The sequence below is a fragment of the Benincasa hispida genome, chromosome 12 (genome assembly GCF_009727055.1).
Source record: "Benincasa hispida cultivar B227 chromosome 12, ASM972705v1, whole genome shotgun sequence".
In the NCBI taxonomy this organism is placed as follows: Eukaryota; Viridiplantae; Streptophyta; class Magnoliopsida; order Cucurbitales; family Cucurbitaceae; genus Benincasa; species Benincasa hispida.
The window spans coordinates 60,578,569-60,600,597 of NC_052360.1; the positions used below are offsets into that span (position 1 = coordinate 60,578,569).

A 22,029-nucleotide genomic window follows, 5' to 3' on the forward strand; every position below is an offset into this window, starting at 1 on the left:
ATCAGTTATTACAGGAGCAATTTGTCTACTTGCCCTAAAGATGAGAATGAGTGAATTTCATCTTGTGTAGCTGTTATTTCCAACTCCCTACTCGGAAAAATTCCCAAAAATGGTAGGCATGTTGACTTGTTGAATCTACTCTCACCCATACAAATCAAATGATCGTTCTCATAGATAGGAGTTCACAACTCACTCAAGATAAGGTCGAGTCACCTATGGTCATCCTAGTGAAATGTAAGTCTTTTCAAGTAACGGTGTTATAAAAAGAGACTAAAAATTTTGCAATCCGATCTTATACAAACTATTTATATAGCATATTCTCACTCGTATGTCTACACATGAACGATCAGAATCAGATAATTTGTAACACCTTGCAACTATTGTAACAATTACAAAGTGGGACATACCTGTAGTGTCACCAAGATAAGGTACCAGCCTTATCCATATACTACAGACTATTTAGGTTATAACTTAAACATGATCCACTTGTATGCCAACCACATACATTTTAAGGTACATAAAATAACATTGGATCTTTCTTTAATGGAATAGTGCATATATAAAATAATAAACCATTTCAAATAACATATAATTATGAGGTTTTAGGACATACATCCCAATAACCTTCCACTTGCACTAAAGTCGATGAAACATAAGCTGGTGAGATATGTATCCTAGGGTATACTTTATACCCAACATGCTCTCCCACTTGCCTTAGTGCACTGGAGACATGTCTGGTGAGACATGTATCCTAGGGCATACTTTATACCCAACATGCTCTCCCACTTGCCTTAGCGCATCGGAGACATGTCTCGTAGTCCTAGACATTCAAGGAGATTCTCTCACACTTTAGCCTAGAGAATCCTTTTATATAATTCAAACTGTCATGTCAAGGAATACCATCTAGTCACCACCATGATGTTTCTCTCATGGTGTGTACATATGTCCTCAGATTTAGTTCTTGCACCACATTATCTCATAAAGTGGATAGACTAATTTATATTTGAAACAACTTTCAAATATTTAAGGATATTTCAAGACTATGCATATAATTGCTTCATAAGCAAAAAAACTACGCAAATATAATTGCTTCACAAGCAATATTATTGTCTTATAGTCCAATTGACACCACTTAGAATAAAACATGGATTTCTCTAAATCCAATATGAAACAGTGTATTCCGTAAAAGATCAAATCTGAAACTTTATGCACCAATCATCTCATTATTCATAAGTTTTAATTTTTAAACTCAATTTTCATATTATTGACTTAACCAATTGTATATTAAATGTTAATTAAGTCTCATGAAGATGTAAATCCCCTTAACACTTGAGGTGTCTTGAAGAATTAACATAATTTTAAGGTAGAAATTAAAATAAATACTTTTTAAAAATTTAGGGATTAAAACAAACATTTTTTAAAGTTTAGATCGAAATAGAGCAAGATTCGCATGGATTAAATAAGATTTAAACACTATAATTGTTAACTAATTACCTATATTTTTCTAACTTTTTGCTTTTGAAATTTACTGTCCCTCACTCTTAAAGTTTTTTTCTCTTTCAAAGTTATTTAAAAAGGTCTCTCCAAAAAAATATATATATATTTATAACTTTGTTCTCTATCTTTTGAGTTATTACTACCTCTATTAAATTTTTCTCTCTAAATTTTTTACGGAATACGATCAAAGTCCCACATTTGTTAGATAAGAGAGGATTATGGGTATACAAGTGAGAATGACTATCTCCATTGATATGAGGCCTTTTAGGATGAAACCAAAAACAAAGTCACGAGGGTTTATGTCCAAAGTGGATAATATCATATCATTGTGGAGATAGTTTGAGGGTTGTTCTACTTATCATTTTAATTATCACTACCAAAATTTCTTTTCTCTAACTTTTTTTTCTTTTTTGAAATTTTCCTCCAACTCTTTATTTTTTATCTTAAAGATTTTACTTGTCTCTATAATTTTGTCTACCACCCTTTAAATTTTGTTCGTGGTCGTTAAGATTTATTTCCACTCATCACCGATATTTAGTAGGGAAGTCTCTTTTCCACTCAAAATTTCAAGTTTAGTCCATCAATTTTGTATCTATATAGGTCTTTAACTAATTCACTATTTTTAAAAATTCACCAATATACTAGACATAAAATTAAAAATTTAGGTTTCCATGATACCAAATTTAAATTTAATCTAATTGATGAATTGATTTTTTAAAATTTTTTAATATACCGTGGACATTATATATTAGACACAAAATTTCAAAATTATAGACTAAATAAGCACAAACAATATAGTTATATAGTTGAAAGATTATTTAACCGAACTAAGACCAAAAAATTCAAAATATAACGAGGCCAATTCATTTTATTAAAACCAATAATACAACATAACCATATTTTTTTTTTTTTTTTTTTTTTTACCTTTGAAAAATACAATCACTCGCAACTCACAAGCATACAAATTAACCCTAAACACAATCCAACGTCCCTTATTAAGAAGGCTAAAACACTTCAAAAAGGCCACAACCCTTGAAGCCAAAACAACTCATAAAAACTCAGATGCATATATTTAAATATATATATTTATTTAATATATAATTTTTTATTTATTTTTAGTTGTATTCGCTAGGGTTAGCCAAGAGGTCTCAGCGGCTTTGAAAAGGGCCAATCCCTTTTCCTCACCGATCTTGAGCTTCTCCTCATCGAGTTGGTTGTCTCCTTTAGTGTGGTAAACGCTAGTGCTCTTCAAAATAGATCCACCGTCAGGACCTGCCGTTACCTTTATTTCCTTAACAATTTGGTCAATAGTATCTGAAATAAGATCTCCTTCTTAAACACCGTGTATTTGTACGTCAATGATGCTTCGTCCACTATGTCCAATCTGTGCGTTATAGTTTTCACTTGCCCTCCTGCAAAATTAATACATATTTTTCTATGAATATAAACAAGTTGTTAATAAATTAAATTTAGCTTTCCATTTAAGAAGGTTGAATTATTTTGATTTAGTCTATAAATTTTTATATTTACATTTAGTTAGGTTTGTGAACTTAAAAGAGGGAGAAAAAAAAAAAAAGTATATAATGAGTGGTTGAATTTTTAATTTTGTCTAAAAGATCCTAGCTTATTCAACATTTCTTTTTTAACTTTAATAAATTCAATAAATATAAAATTAAATTTATATCAGTAAATGATTATAATTATTTAGTTTTTTCCGTTCTTTTTTCATTTTTTCTTTTTTAATATTTGACTAAGCATTTAAAAATTAAACTTAAATTGCGAGAAAACAGACCCAACTTTTAAAGTTTTTTTTTTTTTTTTATAAAAAACATTCTTAATATAAAAAAACTTTCAATCATTTACTTTCTTTTCTTTTTTTTTTTTTTTAAATTTGGCTAATAATTCAAAATATTCTTAAATAAATTAAACCAATTTGTAAATAAATGGTTAAAGAAAAGCACAATTTTTCACCCAAAAAAAAAAAAAAAAAACCAATTATATATGTATGCCCATTTTAGTAATTATCTCATCTTTTATTTTTTATTTTTTAAAATTAAGTTTAAAATCACCACCTTCATCTGTTACTCTTGTGGTTTATTGTCTACCTTCTAGTATTTGAGGAGTGTTTTCAATATCAAAGTAAAAAATTTGAAAATTAAAAAAAAAAAAAAAAAAGTAAGTTTCGAAAACATTTATCTTTGAAAATTGGTTAAGAGCTCTAACATCTAATATTAAAACTGAGTAAGAAATTGTAATGAAACAAGCATAAACATAACTTAAACATTTTAAACAAATTTAAACTAAACTTGTAATTATTTTGGACATAAACAGTTAAATTAGTGAAGATAATTTATAAGATTACCATGATTGAAGGTGATCTTCTTGATAGTTCCAGAGCCACCATCTCCTTCGACAATTTCAGTTTGGGGTTGATTTGGAACAATCTTAGGGTAAAGGTTGTCAGCATCAATAATGAATGCCTTAAAGAATTTAGCCGGAGGAATCACGGAGGTAACTTCGTTTTCGTATGTGAAAACACCCATTTCTATATCACAACCCGATAACTTTAGCCAAACAAAATTATTACTAATAAAAGGCTTTGGATATATGAGCTTGGTGATGAAAAGGGTCATGGATGTATGCTTTATTTATAATTGGGCAATGAACCCTTTCAAATTCCCTCCAGGATTATAATATATATATTTTTTTTTAATAATTCAAAGTTTGATCAAGTATTTTTTAAGTGAAGATGCCAATGACGTAGATGGAGCTCCAATTCTTTGTCCCTTAATTATTTATTTTTAATCAAATTGATTTTTTAAATGAAATCTAATTTGACTAATTGTTTGCTCTAAAGCATAGGATTAATATAATTTAATAGAGTAACAATACAATGATGTTCTAGTTACGTAAGACTGGAGTTTAGAGATGGTAAACTATTTCGACAAAATAAATGATCCATGTAATATATTTATTTATTTGTTAAAGTAATTTCGTAAAAGTACCTTTTATTAATTATGATTGTTCTATTTTGTTTGACTATTTCACTCTCGGTCAATTTGTCATCTATAATCAAATTACTTAATAAGTTTATGATAATATTGTAGGTTTTAATAATACACTTAATTAGTCAAAAATTTGAAAAAAATGTAACTATGTAAAGTATGGAGATTAAATAGATGAATATGCAGGGACTAAATTTATTTTTTCATTGGAAATATATACTTCTATTTTTTACAATGATTTGATCAATATTCTACCATAATTTTTTAATCTAAAAAAACTTGTCTTCTTGGAAAATTCATGATGATGACTGTAATTTCTTAATGAAAGTATTCAATATTTTTTTCCAAAATGCATGACACAAGCAAATATAAAAAGCTATGGTCTATATATTATTTTGTAAGGAAAAAATATTTTAGATTCTAAACTTTAAAATTTTATCGACTAAAATTTTAACGGTTAAAATAAATATAGATATTGATACATGCATTTTTAGCTCAAAGTTTCAAATCTTCATGACCGGTCTATTTGTTGTGCTAAAATAATAATAAATAAATAAAATTTGAAATCAATTATTGTATCAATTATGAACCCTAAACTTTCTAATTTAGACTCTTCTATTAGTGAGGTATAATATAACTGATTATTCTTCTACCAAAATTTTCCCAAGTAGCTATTAAAATTATTGCATATTTCTCCCAAAATTAGTTGAGAAAATAAGAGGCAAATGAGAAATTGAAAAATCATTCATTTACCAAAAATATGCTACTATCCATTCTATTTTAATATTTCTATTTAATATTATGATAATCTATGTATTTAAGAAAGTGTTGTATTTAAAGAAATTTTATACACGTGTGAAAAGTCTAAATTGATTCACTCAAAAAAGTTTATAGGTATGTTTGAGAGTGATTTTTGAATGACTAAAATTACTTTTGACATACATAAAATCACATTTCTTCTAAAATTATGATGTTTGACAATGATGAAAAAGTACCCCAAGTGATTCCAATCCCGATCAATCACTTGAAAATGATTTTCCAAATAATTTTGTTACGTAATTGTGAATGATTTTTTTTAAAAAAAAAGACTATTATGTCATATTAAACCATTCTTCTCCTATTTTACTTTATTTGTGCAGAAAAATTTTTAAAATTTTTATTTGTATTTTTAATTTTTTTAAAAAATCATCTCTCTAATTTCTACCTAATTTTCTCTCTATCTCAAGTTTTTATAAGGTTTATCTCTAGTTTATTATTTTTAAAAAAGTGTACACCTTCCCCACATTTCTCATATATTTTTTTCTAACTCTTTTTAACATCTGTGTCTACCTTCTTTCTAACTTTTTGATTTGGTTTAAATCTTATTTCGGTCCTTGAACTTTAAATATATTCTACTTTTATCCCTAAATTTTTTAAAATATCCATTTTAGTCCTTAAATTTTAATTATTATTTTATTTTAGTCCCTAAACTTTTAAAAATGTTCATTTTAGTCTTTAAACTTTTAAAAATTGCTTATTTTGATCCCTCTTATATTAAGATTTTGTTCAATCTTTAACAAAATGGTTAGATAATGTGTATTTTTTGATAACTAGGCTATAAAATAAGTCAGCTATGCTAAAAAATCTAGAGTTTCAATTTTGAATAAGGTTACAAAGTAAAAAATTTTAAATGATATTTTTAATTCAAAATTTTGGTAATTCAGTATTTTGGCGTATTAGTTATTGACAATTTACTTCATCTTCATCTTGCCCAATATATCTAGAGCACAGTCATAAAAAAATACAACCTCCCTCGTATTTCTTTTGAAGAATTAACATAATTTTATGGTAGAAATTAAAATAAACACTTTTTAAAAATTTAGGGACTAAAACAAACGTTTTTTTAAAATTTAGACCGAAATAGAACCAGATTCAAATTTCATGAAGATTTAAACCCTATAATTTTTAACTAATTACCAATATTTTTCTAACTTGTTGCTTTTGAAATTTATTGTCCCTCACTCTTAAAGTTTTTTTTCTCTTTTAAAGCTATTTTTCAAAAAAAAAAAAATGTGTTTCTCTCCGAAAAGAATATATATTTATAACTTTATTCTCTATCTTTGAGTGATCGCTATATGTACTAAATTTATTTCTCTAAATTTCTTTTTCATCATTACCTAAATTTCTTTTCTCTAACATTTTTTTTTTTTTTTTGAAATTTTCCTCCAACTCTATTTTTTATCTGAAAGCTTTTATTTTCCTCTATAATTTTGTCTACCACCCTTTAACTTTTTTCAATTCTTTTCAATCTAAATGTAATGCCTTTTTCTTTTAGCAATGGGATGGCTCAAGAACATTACCTTTGATATTGTCTTAGCTGGGTCAAAAAATCATTTGAAAAAAATCTTAACGTTTTTTGCGTTTTAAAATCACTTTTAAAAGTATGAAGTAGAATTTTTAATTATTATTTAGTTGCAATTTTATATTTTAAAAAGAAGATTTATTTTATATATTTATATATTTCTCACTTATTCAAATCTATTTTCTATTTTTCATGAATTAAATGCATCAATTTTTTAAAAAATATACTATATTGATTTTTTTAATTAAAACTTTTTTCCTTAATATTTAAAATTTAATCTATAAAAAAAATAAAATTTATCATACTAAACAATTAGTTAAAACTTTAAATTTAAAAAAAGGTTGATTATAAGACTATTGTAGTTATTATATCTAAAATAAGATTTTTTTTTTTATTTTTTATCAAACACTCTAACTTACCTTTTCAAGTTTAAGCAAAGCTGAGATTTACCAAATACTATTTTATTTATTTTCTCAATTGACTTTTCTAAAAACACAACTGCGAGCAATTATTTTAAAAGCTACAACAATCTCAAACGAAGCCTAAATTATCTTTGAAAACAAACATTAATCATTTAAAATATTTTTTAAATTAAATTAAATCACTTGTACAAGTATGGAACCAAATATTAACATGATTGATAACATTTTTACAAAACTAATTATAATTAAATAATTTAATTAAAATACAAATTCTAAAAGTCAATCTCAAACATGCTCTATCATATTGTTAATCACTTTTGATCATTTGAAAATTACTTTTAACAAATCAATTTTGTGAAAATCATTTTCATACATATTCTAAAAGTCTTAAACTATACCATGCCAAAGAGCTTTAAATAATTTGATTTTCACCCTAAAAAATATTTTCTAAAATTTATTTTGTCAATTTTCAATCGGTGAACATTGTCATTTCTCCGACAGAAGTAATAATAACAACCATCAAGAAAAATACATTTTTGAAAATTAAAATAAAGAGGATTCGTATTCTTTAAAATTTTTGTTTTTGTTTGTTAAAGGTTTTAAATTTTGTTCTAAACTACTTGTAGACCATTTTATATATATATATATCAATTTAGAATAAAGTGATATATAAATTTAGAATAAAAGTCACTTTTAATCTTCAAACTTTTATAAAAGTAATAATTCTAAACTTTAGTTTGTAATGATTTAGTCTCCGAATTTTTTATTTTGTAATAATTTAGTCCTTATACTTTACTATGTAACAATGTAGTCTTTATACTTTAATTTGTAACGATTTAGTCTCTATTATTGAAATTGATGTGAAATTTAATGAGATTTTTTACAAAAATAAATCGATAAACTAATTAGAGACTCAATAATTTTATATAATACAAAGTCGACATCATAAAATAATAAAAATTGACATCAAATTTTAATGAATTTTCTTTTACATTAGGACTAAATTGTTACAGATTTGAAAGTACAAGAACTAAATTGTTATATAGCAAAATTTAAGGATTAAATTGACACAAACTTGAAAGTACAATAACTAAATCGTTATGAATCAAAATTCAAAGACTAAATTATTACTTTTATAAAAGTTTAGAAATCAAAAGTGTTTTTTAACCAAATTGTTTTGTTTAGGTTTGTTTTTCCACTAATTTAGTCACAAGAATCAAATTTAATAGATATTACGTTATATATATTAATAAATTAAAGCATGACTCTTTCACGTTGATCTATTGATGTATTTATTTAATGTTTATTGGTTTGAAACTTTGAATGCAATAAAACGTTTTTCTCTATCCTAATAAATAAATAAATAAAACGTTCCGCTCAAACTACCAAATATTTTATTTATTTCTAGAAGCACACCTCCAGATTTTTTTTATTATTATTTATTATTATTTATTTTTTAGTTCTGTATAAGTAAAATATTTGAGTTTGTTCTTTTCCCTTTTTAACAACAAAAATATTTGAGTTTTGACAATTTCTAACAATAATATTTAATTAACCATAATGATTCCACTATCGATGAAAAACTAATGTGTTGAACAATAATATACTATAAAACGACTGTGAAACTAGTTATATTTAGAGTTAATATTCATTCATTACTCTTCTTTTGATTATTGATTATGAATGTGATAAGATCCTGTCATTTTATTTTTTACTTTTGAAAATTAAATCTATAGATACTATTTTTACTTCCAAATTTCTTCTTTTGTTATTTACTTTTCATCAATTTTTTATAACTAAAAAAAGTAGCATTCAAAAAAAAATTTAAAAAAATTGGTTAAGAATTCAACTACTTAAAAAATATGCAAATTATTATAATAAATGTAGATGAAATAAACTTAATTTTCAAAAACAAAAACAAAAAGTCAAATAGTTACCCGACTGACCTAAGATTATAACATTATAATAGTCATTGAAGATAAATTATTTTTTTTAAAAAAAGAAAAAGATAGCCATTGAAGATAATATATATATATATACTCGAATTTTAAAAAGTTAATGCTTTAACCTTCAATTAATTTTCCCTTTCAACTCTTCATCAATGTAATTCCCAATTGTTTGTTATGAATTAGAACATAATTTCATTTATTTTCGATAGTCGTTCTAATTATCAATATTCTTTCTAATTTTTTTTTCCATCCAATTTCACAATCTTTACATAAGAAAATGCTTTATATGCCATAAATTACATAAATCTCCTAAAATTTAAATTATTTCATGAAGACTTTTTAGCAATAATTTTGTATCAAATTAATCTTTTCATTTTAATTTCAGAAAATTCGTAACATAGATTTGTTTCCTTAGGTACTTAATTTCAATTTTGACTTTATAACACGGTATTTATGAATTCTTTTTGTTTGTATTTATTTAATTCAATATTTTTCATAATTACATTCCCTGTGTTTATGAGATTTTGTATGTATTGCTTCATATTCATATAATGCATTTTTTTCATTTACTATATAATCTTCTTTTTAATTTTTTCTTTCATTTTAGGACATTTTCTATTAATCAGTTTTCCCCCTCAAATCTCCATTTCGAATTTCTTTTGCACAATCATCCCATTTTTTCATCTTTTATTTCTTTTTTTCATCTGTATTTCATGTTTATGTATATATATGAGGCTTGCTTCAAAAATATATTAGATTATTTTGAATATATACAATATTTATATTAAATGTATTTAGAACAAGTACATATTTTAGGTTAGTTATATAATATATACCCGATATTAAGATATATATTACACATACTTTGTCATATATAAACATGAATATTTAGTCATTTTGTAAATATATATCACATTGTAATAATAATGTTAACACATGTAAAATATGATATAAATTAAGATAGATGACGTCTTCAAATTATATGAAATAAGTCTATATAGATATCTAAAATTGAAAACAAAATTTACAAATAAACCTCATATATAAGTTGACTCGGACGAAAAAAAGAAAAAAAAGAAAAGAATGGACATAATTGGAGCTCCATCTAGACCATTGGCATCTTGATTTTAAAAATACTTGATCAAACTTTGAATTATTAAAAGATAAACAAATATTATAATCTTTGGGAGAATTTGAAAGGCATCATTTCTCAACTATAAATAGAGCATATATCCATCACCCTTTCCATCACCAAGCTCATATATACAAAGCCTTTTATTAGTAATAATTTTATTTCGCTAAAGTTATCGGATTGTGATATAACAATGGGTGTTTTCACATACGAAAACGAAGTTGTCTCCGTGATTCCTCCGGCTAAATTCTTTAAGGCATTCATTATTGATGCTGATAATCTTTACCCTAAGATTGTTCCAAATCAGCCACAAACCGAAATTGTCGAAGGAAATGGTGGCCCTGGAACTATCAAGAAGATCACCTTCAATCATGGTAATCTTATAAATTATCTTTAGTAATTTAGTTGTTTATGTCCTAATTAATTACAAGTTTAGTTTAAATTTGTTTAAAATATTTGTGTTATGTTTATGATTGTTTTAAATTCTGTTTAAAATGTATATTAGAGTCTTAACTAATTTTCAAAGACAAAAATAAGTTTTTGAAAACTTTATTTTTAGTTTTAAAAATTAACTTTAATTTTGAAAACACTCCTAAAATATAGACAACAAAATATAGAAAGTATTGGTTTTCAAAATTTAAAATTCAGCCACTGAATACTTATTTTTTAAGTTAAAAAATCCTAACTAAACATAAACATAAAAATGTTGAGACTAAATCAACCTTCTTAAATAATGAAAAATTAAATTTATCAACAACTTGCTTTATATCCATTAAAAAAAGATATATGTATTAATTTTTGTAGGAGGGCAAGTGAAAACTATAACTCACAAACTAGACGTAGTGGACGAAGCATCGTTGACGTACAAATACACAGTGTTAGAAGGAGATCTTATTTCAGATACTATTGACCAAATTGTAAAGGAAATAAAAGTAACGGCAGGTCCTGATGGAGGATCTATTTTGAAGAGTACTAGCGTTTACCACACTAAAGAAGACAACCAACTTGATGAGGAGAAACTCAAGATCGGCGAAGAAAAGGGATTGGCTCTTTTCAAAGCCGCTGAGAGCTACCTCTTGGCTAATCCCGGCGAATACAACTAATAATAAACCAATATATATATATATTAAATAAAAACATATAATATATGCGTTTGAGTTTTTACGAGTGTTTTGGCTTCAAGGGCAAGTGTTTTAGCCTTCTTAATAAGGGACATTGAATTGTGTGTGGGGTTAATTTGTATGCTTTTGTGAGTTGAGTGATTGTATTTCTCAAAGGGTAAAGAAAATGTTATGTTGTATTATTGGTTTTAATAAAATGAATTGGCTTAATTATATCATGATATTTTTGGTCTTTTACAACTTTCGTAGTTCAATTATATTGTTTCTGTTTAGTCTATAAATTTATAATTTTATATTTTATAAGATGTAAATGATATGTTAAAATTTTTTAAAAGTTAATTGATCTATATTATGATTAAATTTGAATTTTGTGTTTAATGGAAACCTAAATTTTTAATTTTGTATCTAGTATATTGGTGAATTTTTAAAAGTAATGAATAAGTCAAAGACATGTATTTAGACACAAAATTGAAAGTTAAAAAACATAACTGATTAGAAGTTTTTTAAAATTTATTAGATACAGAATTAAAAATTTAAAAATTTATTAGACACTTTTAAAAGTTGAAAAACAAAATAAACAATAATAAACACAAACTTAAAAGTTTATAGATTTAAACATGTAGTTTAATTGTAAATTTTTTACAGTATTTGTTTGTAGCCCTCTTTAGATTCCATCTTACCTCTCTATTTATAGAGTGTGAAATTCACTTTTTATATTTTGAGAGGAAAAGATTTACCTACTAATTGGTAAGTTTTAGACAAATAGGAAAGAGAAATAGAGAATGAAAAAGAAAATATATATATATTGTTTCTTCTTAAAGAAAAATTATAACATTTTTTTCTTCCATGATTAAGGCATTATTACAAAATTAAAAGTAAACAATACAAAATTGCTATTAAAAACAATCTTATAATACGACAAAAAGAAATAAGGCAAAACTAATATTCGTTTGATAACATTTTTGTTTCTTGTTTTTAATATTTAAGAAGAAATAAAAGAAATAAACAAGAATTGAGAAATTATGTTCTAAAATTGAGAATAACAAAAGAAATAAACAAGAATATGACCTCAATTGAGATTGAACATACGAAACTAAAATGTCTCAATTGAGATACGAGTAGAATAATTATTCCTTAGACTATTATTTTATTTTTAAGGACAACTCTTGCCCTCTTTTTTTGGACTATTTATTTCAATTATCACAATCTCATATTAATAAAAACTCAATAAATATATCATCACTTTCTTCATAGAAAAATTGATGCACGAGATTGGCCACCAAGTTAGAGGTGAAAAAAGTGTTTATAAGTTTAATTTTAAAAAAATATATATAAAAATCATGAACCAAATGGTTATTGGATGCAACCTGAAAAAGTAGTTTTTAAAATTTCGTTTTTGTTTTTATAACTTAGCTAAGAATTCAACTCATGAATTTAAAAATAATATGGAAATCATGGTAAAAAAGTGATAAAATAAGCTTAATTTTTAAAGTCCAAAAAATGAAAAATGAAATAGTTATCAAATACTGCTAATTAGTAGATATATTGCATTTTCATATATGCTACGTTTATCAAACCATAATGAAAATTGGTGTAATCGTAACGGAATTCTATTGATGGATCAATAGTTTATTACAAATATAATTGCATTGCTTTTGATTACATTTACTTAGAATTATGAATTTTATCATATTTATCGTTACCATTACCATTACCTCTGAAGGTCAAATGGTAACAGTAAAAGTGTCAAACTTCATATTTTTTTCTCTGAAACAATAACAATAATGATAATCCAAACGATAACGACAACGATACAACATAATTTTCAAACACAATTGGATTTAGCATACTTTGCTTGTTAATCAATTTGTATTTTTTTTATTATAGATTTAAAAATAGACTCTACGTGTCAGTATGGATACAAAACATAAATAAACAATACCAAAAATACTTAAATGGAATTCACTTTTTATATTATCGCTGATTTATTATCTTTTCACTATATAAGCGTGACCTTATTTATCACAAGAATTGTAAAGTGAGGTGAAACGCTCAAATTTTTAGACGCTAGACTGGCCGGCCACATTATTCAACGGTCAATTCAATATTCTGATTTTATCAATAAAACAAAAGTTATCATAATTTGAGGTGGAATATTTATTTCCTCTTATTCTTCCTCCTCCTTTTATTCTACAATTATTTATCTCAATTATTGTAAATTAAATAAAAGAGCATATGATCCAGTCAATCAATCATCTTAATCAAATGCTTAAATTATTTATAAACATAAACAAATTTGAAATCGATCCTAAAATTACTCTAAGTCAAATGAAAGAAATCATAGACAGCAACAAAATAATTATTTCTTTTCTTCTCAATAATAGACTTAATATTATATATCACACATTGTATTAATATAATAATAATTTCTTACGTATATAATTTAAAATCTAGTAATTTAAAAAAAATAATATTAAATCCATAGGGTGTTTATTTAGTCCCATGATAATATATAATAATATGCCAAGTGAAATTAATTTAATTGTTTGACTTTCTTTGATATAGAGATAATATTTTCATACACTCTTTCATTGTTTGTCTTGCTATTAGAAATGGGTTACAGACGCGTGAATGTACAATATGTGGTATTTTGACATTCTTAGTGTGACAATTTATTTGAGTGTCCTTTTGGTTAGATTGTTTGGGGCTTACTATTCTCACTGGCTGGAAGCTTCTATTGAGAGGATTCGAGTAGGTTCATCTCTTTGAAATTTTTAACCTTGACATGTTATCTCTATGTTTTGATTTGTTTTTTTGCTCTTATTTTCATCTTAATTCCTACGGCTGAGATTATCTTTATTTTATTGCAATTCAATGCATTTAAATAAAAAATTAATTTAAACTAAATCAATTATGAATTTAGTCAATCATGATTTTATTTTTCTGCATATTAATTTTTCTATTTGGATCTATATTTACGCTACATTCATAAGTATAAAATATTTCCTTGATCATACATTCAATTTAAAAATTCTTCAATAAAAATAGAGTCTATTTTTTTAAGAATAAAGTATAGAGAGATGATCCTCAAGAATTCAAGGCAATATGTTTTGCTTCAATCAACAACTATATGTAGAACATATCTTTTAAACCAATTAGTCTCCAACCTTCAAGCTCAAGTCAAAAACTTATTATCAGTTATTGATAATTCACTACATTAATTTCTTGTGTCATATAGCAATAATATAAGCCCTTGTCCCTTTTCATCTTGTTTATGCTTAGAATTAACATAAATAAATGAACTTAACATGTATCTAAATGGATAACTTGGATTGTATGACCTAAGAAAGTTTTGATGCTAAATGTTGAAGTTAAAGTTGGAAATTATTTGACAAATGCAAGTTCTTTTAGAAATGTATTAATACTTGTATTGTTGGAGTAACTTATCATGATTGGGCACTTGACTAGTGAATAGAAGTTGTGTTTGGCTAAGTGTTACAAGGAAAGAAAGAACAAAATTTTGTGGAAAATACAAGTTGGCCGAGAGAAGAGTTAGACTAATTTGGCTTAGAAAATTATTTTTGGATTAATTTCCTAAAATGAATAAAAATCACGAAGTAGGTCAAGCAAGCAGTTGTTAAAAGTGTGCAGCTTCGACTAGAAACTTATGGTTTGAAGAAGACGATGGTTCTCTGAAATCACTCGTGCAAAAGCTTCCATTTTTTAACGAAATTAAAGGTTATTGAGTTGGGAGTTTTACCTGGGGCTGTCGAAGTGATTTGAAGTCGAAAAAGTGGAGAAATTGGGAAGATAGTGAAGGTTGAACGTAAAACTGGAAAATCCGAGCAAGGTGTAGTCCAAGAGAGATTCTGAGTTGTAGGACACGAGTTAAGAGCTGAAATTTTGAGATTAGTTAGTAAAAATGTTTCTTAACAAATTTCATGAAGGTGGTATGTGAAAATTTTCGCTTTAAATTGGGATAAAAGGTGGTTAAAATGAAACTTGTGATTTCTCTAATAGTGTAGCAGCAAGCCAGCCACCCCCAGTCCACCCCACCAGCGCGCCTCCTGTCGTGCCAACCCCCCCCCCCCCCCCCCCCCCCCCCCAACCATGCCCATCCAGGTGCCTACAGTCAGCGCCCATGCCCATTTTTACTGCCCAATTTGCTTTTTTTTTTTTTTTTAAGCATTTTGGAACCCCATTTAAAATTTTCTTGATATTTTAACCCTAAGATGAATGCTTTTGAATTTAAAAGTGATTTTTGGGTCATTTTGGGTAATTTGAGAAAAATGGACTTAAGAAGCAAAATGTGAATGTTTAGGTGTTAAAATGAGTTCAATAGGTCACATTGAATCATTAAGGGCTGTTTAGGATTGATTTGACCTCTTTTGAGTGTTTAGTGTAACCTTGGGACTTTATTTCAGGTCAAATTGAGGTTGTAAAGGCTTATAACCCAAGGAGCTCATGTCATTGATTGTGAGTAGTTTCTTCTTGAATGTTTTGATATAGAAAGTAATTAACTATGATAGTATGCTATGATTTAAGAAATGTGATGACATGATCTATTTTGCTTGACTAATATTTCAAAAAATATTAAATCACGATTTCTAAACTCTCGTTGACCTTGATTTATCAAAATGTAATTCGGAATTAGAGTTACATAATTGTGATTTGTATGGTTTTATATGAAAACCTCATGTTTACATTCGAATTGAACACAAAATAATTACAGTCTTAAAATGAAAACTAACAGGTCATGCACAAAACGAAATTACAGCAAATTATACGATGATACAAGGGATAGATGATGCACACCTTTGAAGAACCATTCTTCACGAATCCCTCAAACAGTCTCATATGCGTCCAACAACAAAAACGCTCGAACGTAACTACCGAAGCACAGCACGAACACAACGAACACATCTTCCACGAAACCAATCGAGTCCCACTCGATTCATGAACTGAGTGAGGACACCACCACAATGGTTACCCTGATATTCTCGATATGAGAATCTAGGAGTTGTGGGCTCTATATGATTTTGACTTGAGGAAGAGACTGGAGGTATACAATCAAGCAAGTGGGAGATAAGAAGTTATCTATCGTATAAACGATGTGCTCGACTGTTTAGTAAATGGCAGCCTATCATATAGACTTAGCCACTCGATCGTTTAGCTACGATTAGTTGATTAACTATAGTATAGTCAAAGGTAAGTGATCATTTAGTTGATCGTGTAGTCTCTAAATGCTATCGCTTAGTAAAAGAATTTTACTTGATAGCTTATCCGTGAGAACTTTTCAAATGAAGTAACTCTAAAAAATTTAGGAAAACCATTTTCCTTTTTATCTCACGATTACCATAAAACTTCCAATAACCTCTACTCAATTGGTTATTAGAGAAAAAGAAATTAATTATCATATAATCAATATATTATAAATAAATATGATAAACAACTTATCATATTATATTTAACCTATAGTTTTAATATTTAATCTCATGAAACATATAAACCATAGTCCTTTTTCTATTTTATAGTACTTAATGTAAATATGATTTACATTAATTCCTCTACTTGATGTATCTCATACATCACACCAATTATATCACATATAACTGAATTTCCTCTTGTTAATGTGAACATTTCAACTAACCTCAAGAATTGATTCTCAACTTAAATACATTAAGCTACCAAGGGGACCTTATGAACCTGTCGCTTGAAGCTCTAACGGTACGTAAATAACTGACTAAACTCTTTAGTCATGAGATCCACCATTCGTTAACTGTCGGTAACTCCACTAAAGACCGACAACTAAACTTTTCTCACTACTGATATATTTTTGTATCCATATCAACCAATCAACAATACAATAACCCTTCATAGATTGCTCGTAAGTACAGTTGGGACGATTTACCGTTTTGCCCCTGTAGTTACATCTAACTCCATAAGTACTACTGATTCCTCTAATGAACAATAAATCATAGTCCTACTATGACTGGATCCTCTATTCAAAAGAGATGATGTGGCCACTATGTTCAAGACCCAGAATCAGCCCTTAAAGGAGCAATCTATCTACTTACCCCTGCTTCACGGAAGGAGTGAATTCCATCTTGTGTAACTGAGTTCCCAGCTCCTCAATTAGGAAAATCCCCCAAAAGGTAGGCTTGTTGAGTTGGCAATCTGGCCATTCTCACCCATACTAATTAAAGGACCACTCTCATAGGCAGGTGTTCCCAAAACACTCAGGATTAAGGTCATGTCACCTATGGTCGTTTTAGCGAGATGTAAGTCTCAATTATAACCGTTGTTATATAAAGAGACTAATCATCTTGTGGTCCGGTATTATACAAACTCTTTGTATAGGACACCCCCGCTCGCATATCTCCACATGAATGGTCAGGATCAGACCACCTGTAGTAGTATTGAAGGATCTCTTAACGAAGAGCATCTATGAGCGCATTCGGATCTTTCTGATTTCATTGTGACCGAAATACGACATACACACTCTAATAAATAGTTATGCAATTTACACTAATTATCAACATGCTTTGGTAAATAAAAACAAGGGAATAAGTTCACATACCAATTGAAGACTCTCTTCACTATGAATTCAACGCAGCGGAAGCAACCTTTACGTTCTTTATCGCCCAGCAAAATAGTTGGCTACGGCAGCACGATCGTTTACACGAACAAGCACGAGCAAGCAGAAGTGGGACGACACTACCACTTAGAGCCCTTGGTATTCTCGGAGTGAGAATCTAGAGAGTGGTCCATGTTGAATTTGGGAGAGGAAAGAGGAACGGGTTGATCGTGTAGAATGATAAGCAAGTGGGAGAGAAAGCTATCGTATAGCGGGAATACTTATCGTTTAGATAAAGCTACAGGATCGTGTAGGTTTTATTAAGCGATCTTCTAGTAATAGGTAAACAATCATTTAGAAAATATGGCATGCTAAGTGATCGTTTAGGAAAGCTAAGCGATCGTTTAGAGAAAAGCATGTGATCGTTTAGACGCATGGTGTGCGATCGTTTAAGATATAAGGCTCTGTCGTGTAGGCTCTCAGCAAAGTGATCAAAATATTTTCACACCTTTTGCGACTTTTACGAACTCTTTGCAAAATGAAACAAATTTTCATTTTATTCTTCAGTTACAACAAGGGAATACTGAATTTCCTACTAACGCACGATCGAGGAGAAGATTTCGGCCAATTATCACATAATTAACCAATTTAATTAATAAATGAATATAATCATATTATATTCTTACCCTATAGTTTGATATCATATATCTGCTACAGTAATTTCTCCTCCACTTGATATAAATCATATTTATATCTAATTTCCTCCAAAATAATGTATCTGATACATTTAGTCAATTATATCATAAATAATTAACCAGTTCAATTATATCATATATAATCAAACTCCCTCTTGTCAATTTGAATATTTCAAATTGACCCAAAAACTGATTCTTCACTTTATCCAAGCTACCTAGGGGACCTTATGGACCTGTGACTTGAAGCTCTAACGATACGTGAATAGCTGACTAAACTCTTTAACCACAAGATCCACCATCCATTAACTGTCAGGCATTCCATTAAAGACTAACAACTTAACTCTTCTTACCACAGATATATTTTTGTGTCCATCGGATATAACCAATCATGAGTATGATGACCCTTCATAGATGCTCGTAAGTAGAGCTGGGCCAAATCACTGTTCTGCCCATGTAGTTACATCTTATTCCTTAAATACCACTGATTTTTCTAATGAACAATACAACATAGCCCAACTATGTGTTAACACCTCTCGGGCCAAGAGAAAGTTTGTGGCACCACATCGTTCAAGCCCTGGAATCGGCCTTTAAGGAAGTTATCTATCTACTTGCCCCTGCCACGGTGAAGGAGTGAATTCCATCTTGTGTAGCTGAGTTCCCATCTCCCAAATTAGACGAATCCCCAAAATGGTAGGTTGAATCAGCGACCTGGCCACTCACACTCATACAAATCAAAGGACCACTCTCAATGGCAGGAGTTCCCAACTCACTCAGGATTAAGGTCATGTTACCTATGGTCATCCTAGTGAAATGAAGTCTCTGTGATGAATGATGTTATATAATAAGACGTTAACCCTTCGTGGTCTGGTCTTATACAAACTCTTTGTATAAGACGCCCCCACTCGCATGTCCCCTACACGAATGATCAGGATCTGACCATCTGTGACAAGTCACAACACTTGTGACCATTCCATAATGCGAACCGCATCCGTAGCATTATCAGGATAAGGTTTTCCTCTTATATCCGTATACTACAAACCATTTTGGGTATCACTTAAGACATGATCCACTTGTATGTCACCACATACATACTTAAGTTACATATAGATAACTAGGGATTTTAAGTTTATTGGTTTAAGGTAAAGCAAATAAAACATACAACTGAGCAAAATCAAGATGTGAAGTAAAATATCATATATTATATAACACAAGCGTTTGTACAAACTGTTTACAAACTACAGGACATGAGACTTTAGGGCATCAACCCCAACAATCTCCCACTTGTCCTAAAGCGAAGTAAGGTGTACATAAAACTAGTACAAAACAATAAACAAAGCCCAGTACAAGAAAATCTCCCACTTGCCCTAATCCAGCCGTGGGTGATCCCGTAGACCCATGCTCCGTAGGTGACTCTTAAACACTGTAGCCGTGAGAGCCTTCGTAAATAGGTCAGCAACATTGTACTCCGAAGCGATCTTCGTGACGATCACGTCCCCTCGATGTACTATCTCACGAATCAGATGATATTTCCACTCTATGTGTTTGTTGCGCCTGTGACTCCTTGGCTCCTTGGAGTTTGCCACTGGCCAACTATTATTACAATAAAGGGTAATGGGCCTAGACATATCTAAAATCACTTCCAGTTTTGTCAAGAACTTCCTAAGCTAGATGACCTTTTTAGCAGCTTCGCAAACTGCTACGTACTCCGCCTTCATAGTAGAGTCGACGATGCACCCCTACATAGTGTTTCGCCACACTATAGCTCTTCCATTAAGAGTAAAGACTGACCCTAATGTGGACTTGCGAGAGTCCTTATCAGTCTGAAAGTCAAAATTCGTGTATTTAGTGAAGATCAAATCCATAGATCCATACACGAGCATGTAGTTCTTCGTTCTTCGAAGATACTTGAGGATGTTCTTCACTGCGGTCTAGTGACCCTGGCCTAGGATAGACTGATACCTACTGACTGTGCCCACAGCGTAGTAGATGTTGGGATGAGTACAGAGTATCGCATACATCAAACTGCCAACGGCAGACGTCTCATTTCGTCAACCTCTTGAAGCGTCTTAGGACACATATCCTTAGACAAAGTGACTTCATGCCTGAACGGTAGTAGACCCCTCTTGGAGTCCTGCATTGAGTACTTCACCAACATATTGTCAATGTACGACGTTGAGATAGTGCTAGCACTTTGTTCTTATAATCCCAAAAGATCTATATACCTAGAACAAACTGAGCCTCTCCCAAATCTTTCATTTGGAATTGGGTCGCGAACTAGTTCTTAACTACAATCAGTAGACCTACATCATTCCCAATCTACATACAAGACTAAGAAGACTACTGAAGCATTGATGATCTTCTTGTAAACACAAGGTCTTGAGCTTGATGCCCTAAAGTCTCGTGTTCTGTAGTTTGTAAACAGTTTGTACGAACACTTGTGTTGTATAATATATGATATTTTACTTCACATCTTGTATTTTGCTCAGTTGCATGTTTTATTTCCTTTACCACAAACAAATAAACTTAAAATCCCTGGTTATCTATATGTTACTCAATCATGTATGTGGTGGCATACAAGTGGATCATGTCTTGAGTGATAACCAAAATAATCTGTAGTATAAGGATATAGGAGGGAAACTTTATCCTGGTAACGCTACGAAAATTTTGTGGGAACTCAGCTACACAAGATGGAATTCACTCCTTCCCCGAGGCACGAGTAAGTAGATAGATAGCTCCCTTAAGGGCTTATTTCAAGGCTTGAACGATGTGGTGCCACTTACCTTCTTTTGGCCCGAGAGGTGTTCACATAGATGGACTATGTTGTATTGTTCATTAGAGAAATCAGTGATACTTAAAGAGTGAGATGTAACTATATGGGCAAAATGGTAATTTGGCCTAACTGTACTTACGAACATCTGTGAAGGGTCATCGTACTCATGATTGGTTATATTCGATGGACACAGAAATATATCTGTGGTAAGAAGAGTTTAGTTGTTGGTGGAATGCATGACAGCTAATGGATGGTGGATCTCGTGGCTAAAGAGTTTAGTCAGCTATTCATGAACCATTGGAGCTTTGAGTCACAGGTCCATTAGGTCCCCGTGGTAGCTTGGATAAAGTCAAGAATCAGTATTTGGGTTAATTTGAAATGTTCAAATTGACAAGAGGAAGTTCGGTTATATATGATATAATTGGACTGGTTAATTATATATGATATAATTGACTAAATTTATGAGATACAATATTTGGAGAAAATTAGATATAAATATGATTTATATCAAGTAGAAGAG

General features: G+C 29.1%; 1 protein-coding gene and 1 pseudogene across 1 annotated transcript; one reads left to right on the forward strand and one right to left on the reverse strand.

Annotated features, from left to right (window-relative positions):
- Positions 1-2,612: 2,612 nt before the first annotated feature.
- On the reverse strand, positions 2,613-4,040 carry LOC120068491 (annotated as a pseudogene).
- A 6,499-nt stretch (positions 4,041-10,539) lies between these two features.
- LOC120068570 (major allergen Pru ar 1-like) lies at positions 10,540-11,449 on the forward strand. Its single transcript, XM_039020385.1, has 2 exons — positions 10,540-10,720; positions 11,151-11,449. Exons 1-2 carry the CDS (start codon positions 10,540-10,542, stop codon positions 11,447-11,449), a joined length of 480 nt encoding a protein of 159 aa, XP_038876313.1.
- Positions 11,450-22,029: the final 10,580 nt, after the last annotated feature.

Excerpts from the sequence above, each read along its gene's own strand:
- LOC120068570 (XM_039020385.1), top strand. The coding sequence starts at position 10,540 with ATGGGTGTTTTCACATACGAAAACGAAGTTGTCTCCGTGATTCCTCCG. Across the intron at positions 10,721-11,150 it reads GAAGATCACCTTCAATCATG|GAGGGCAAGTGAAAACTATA; the intron begins GTAATCTTATAA and ends TAATTTTTGTAG.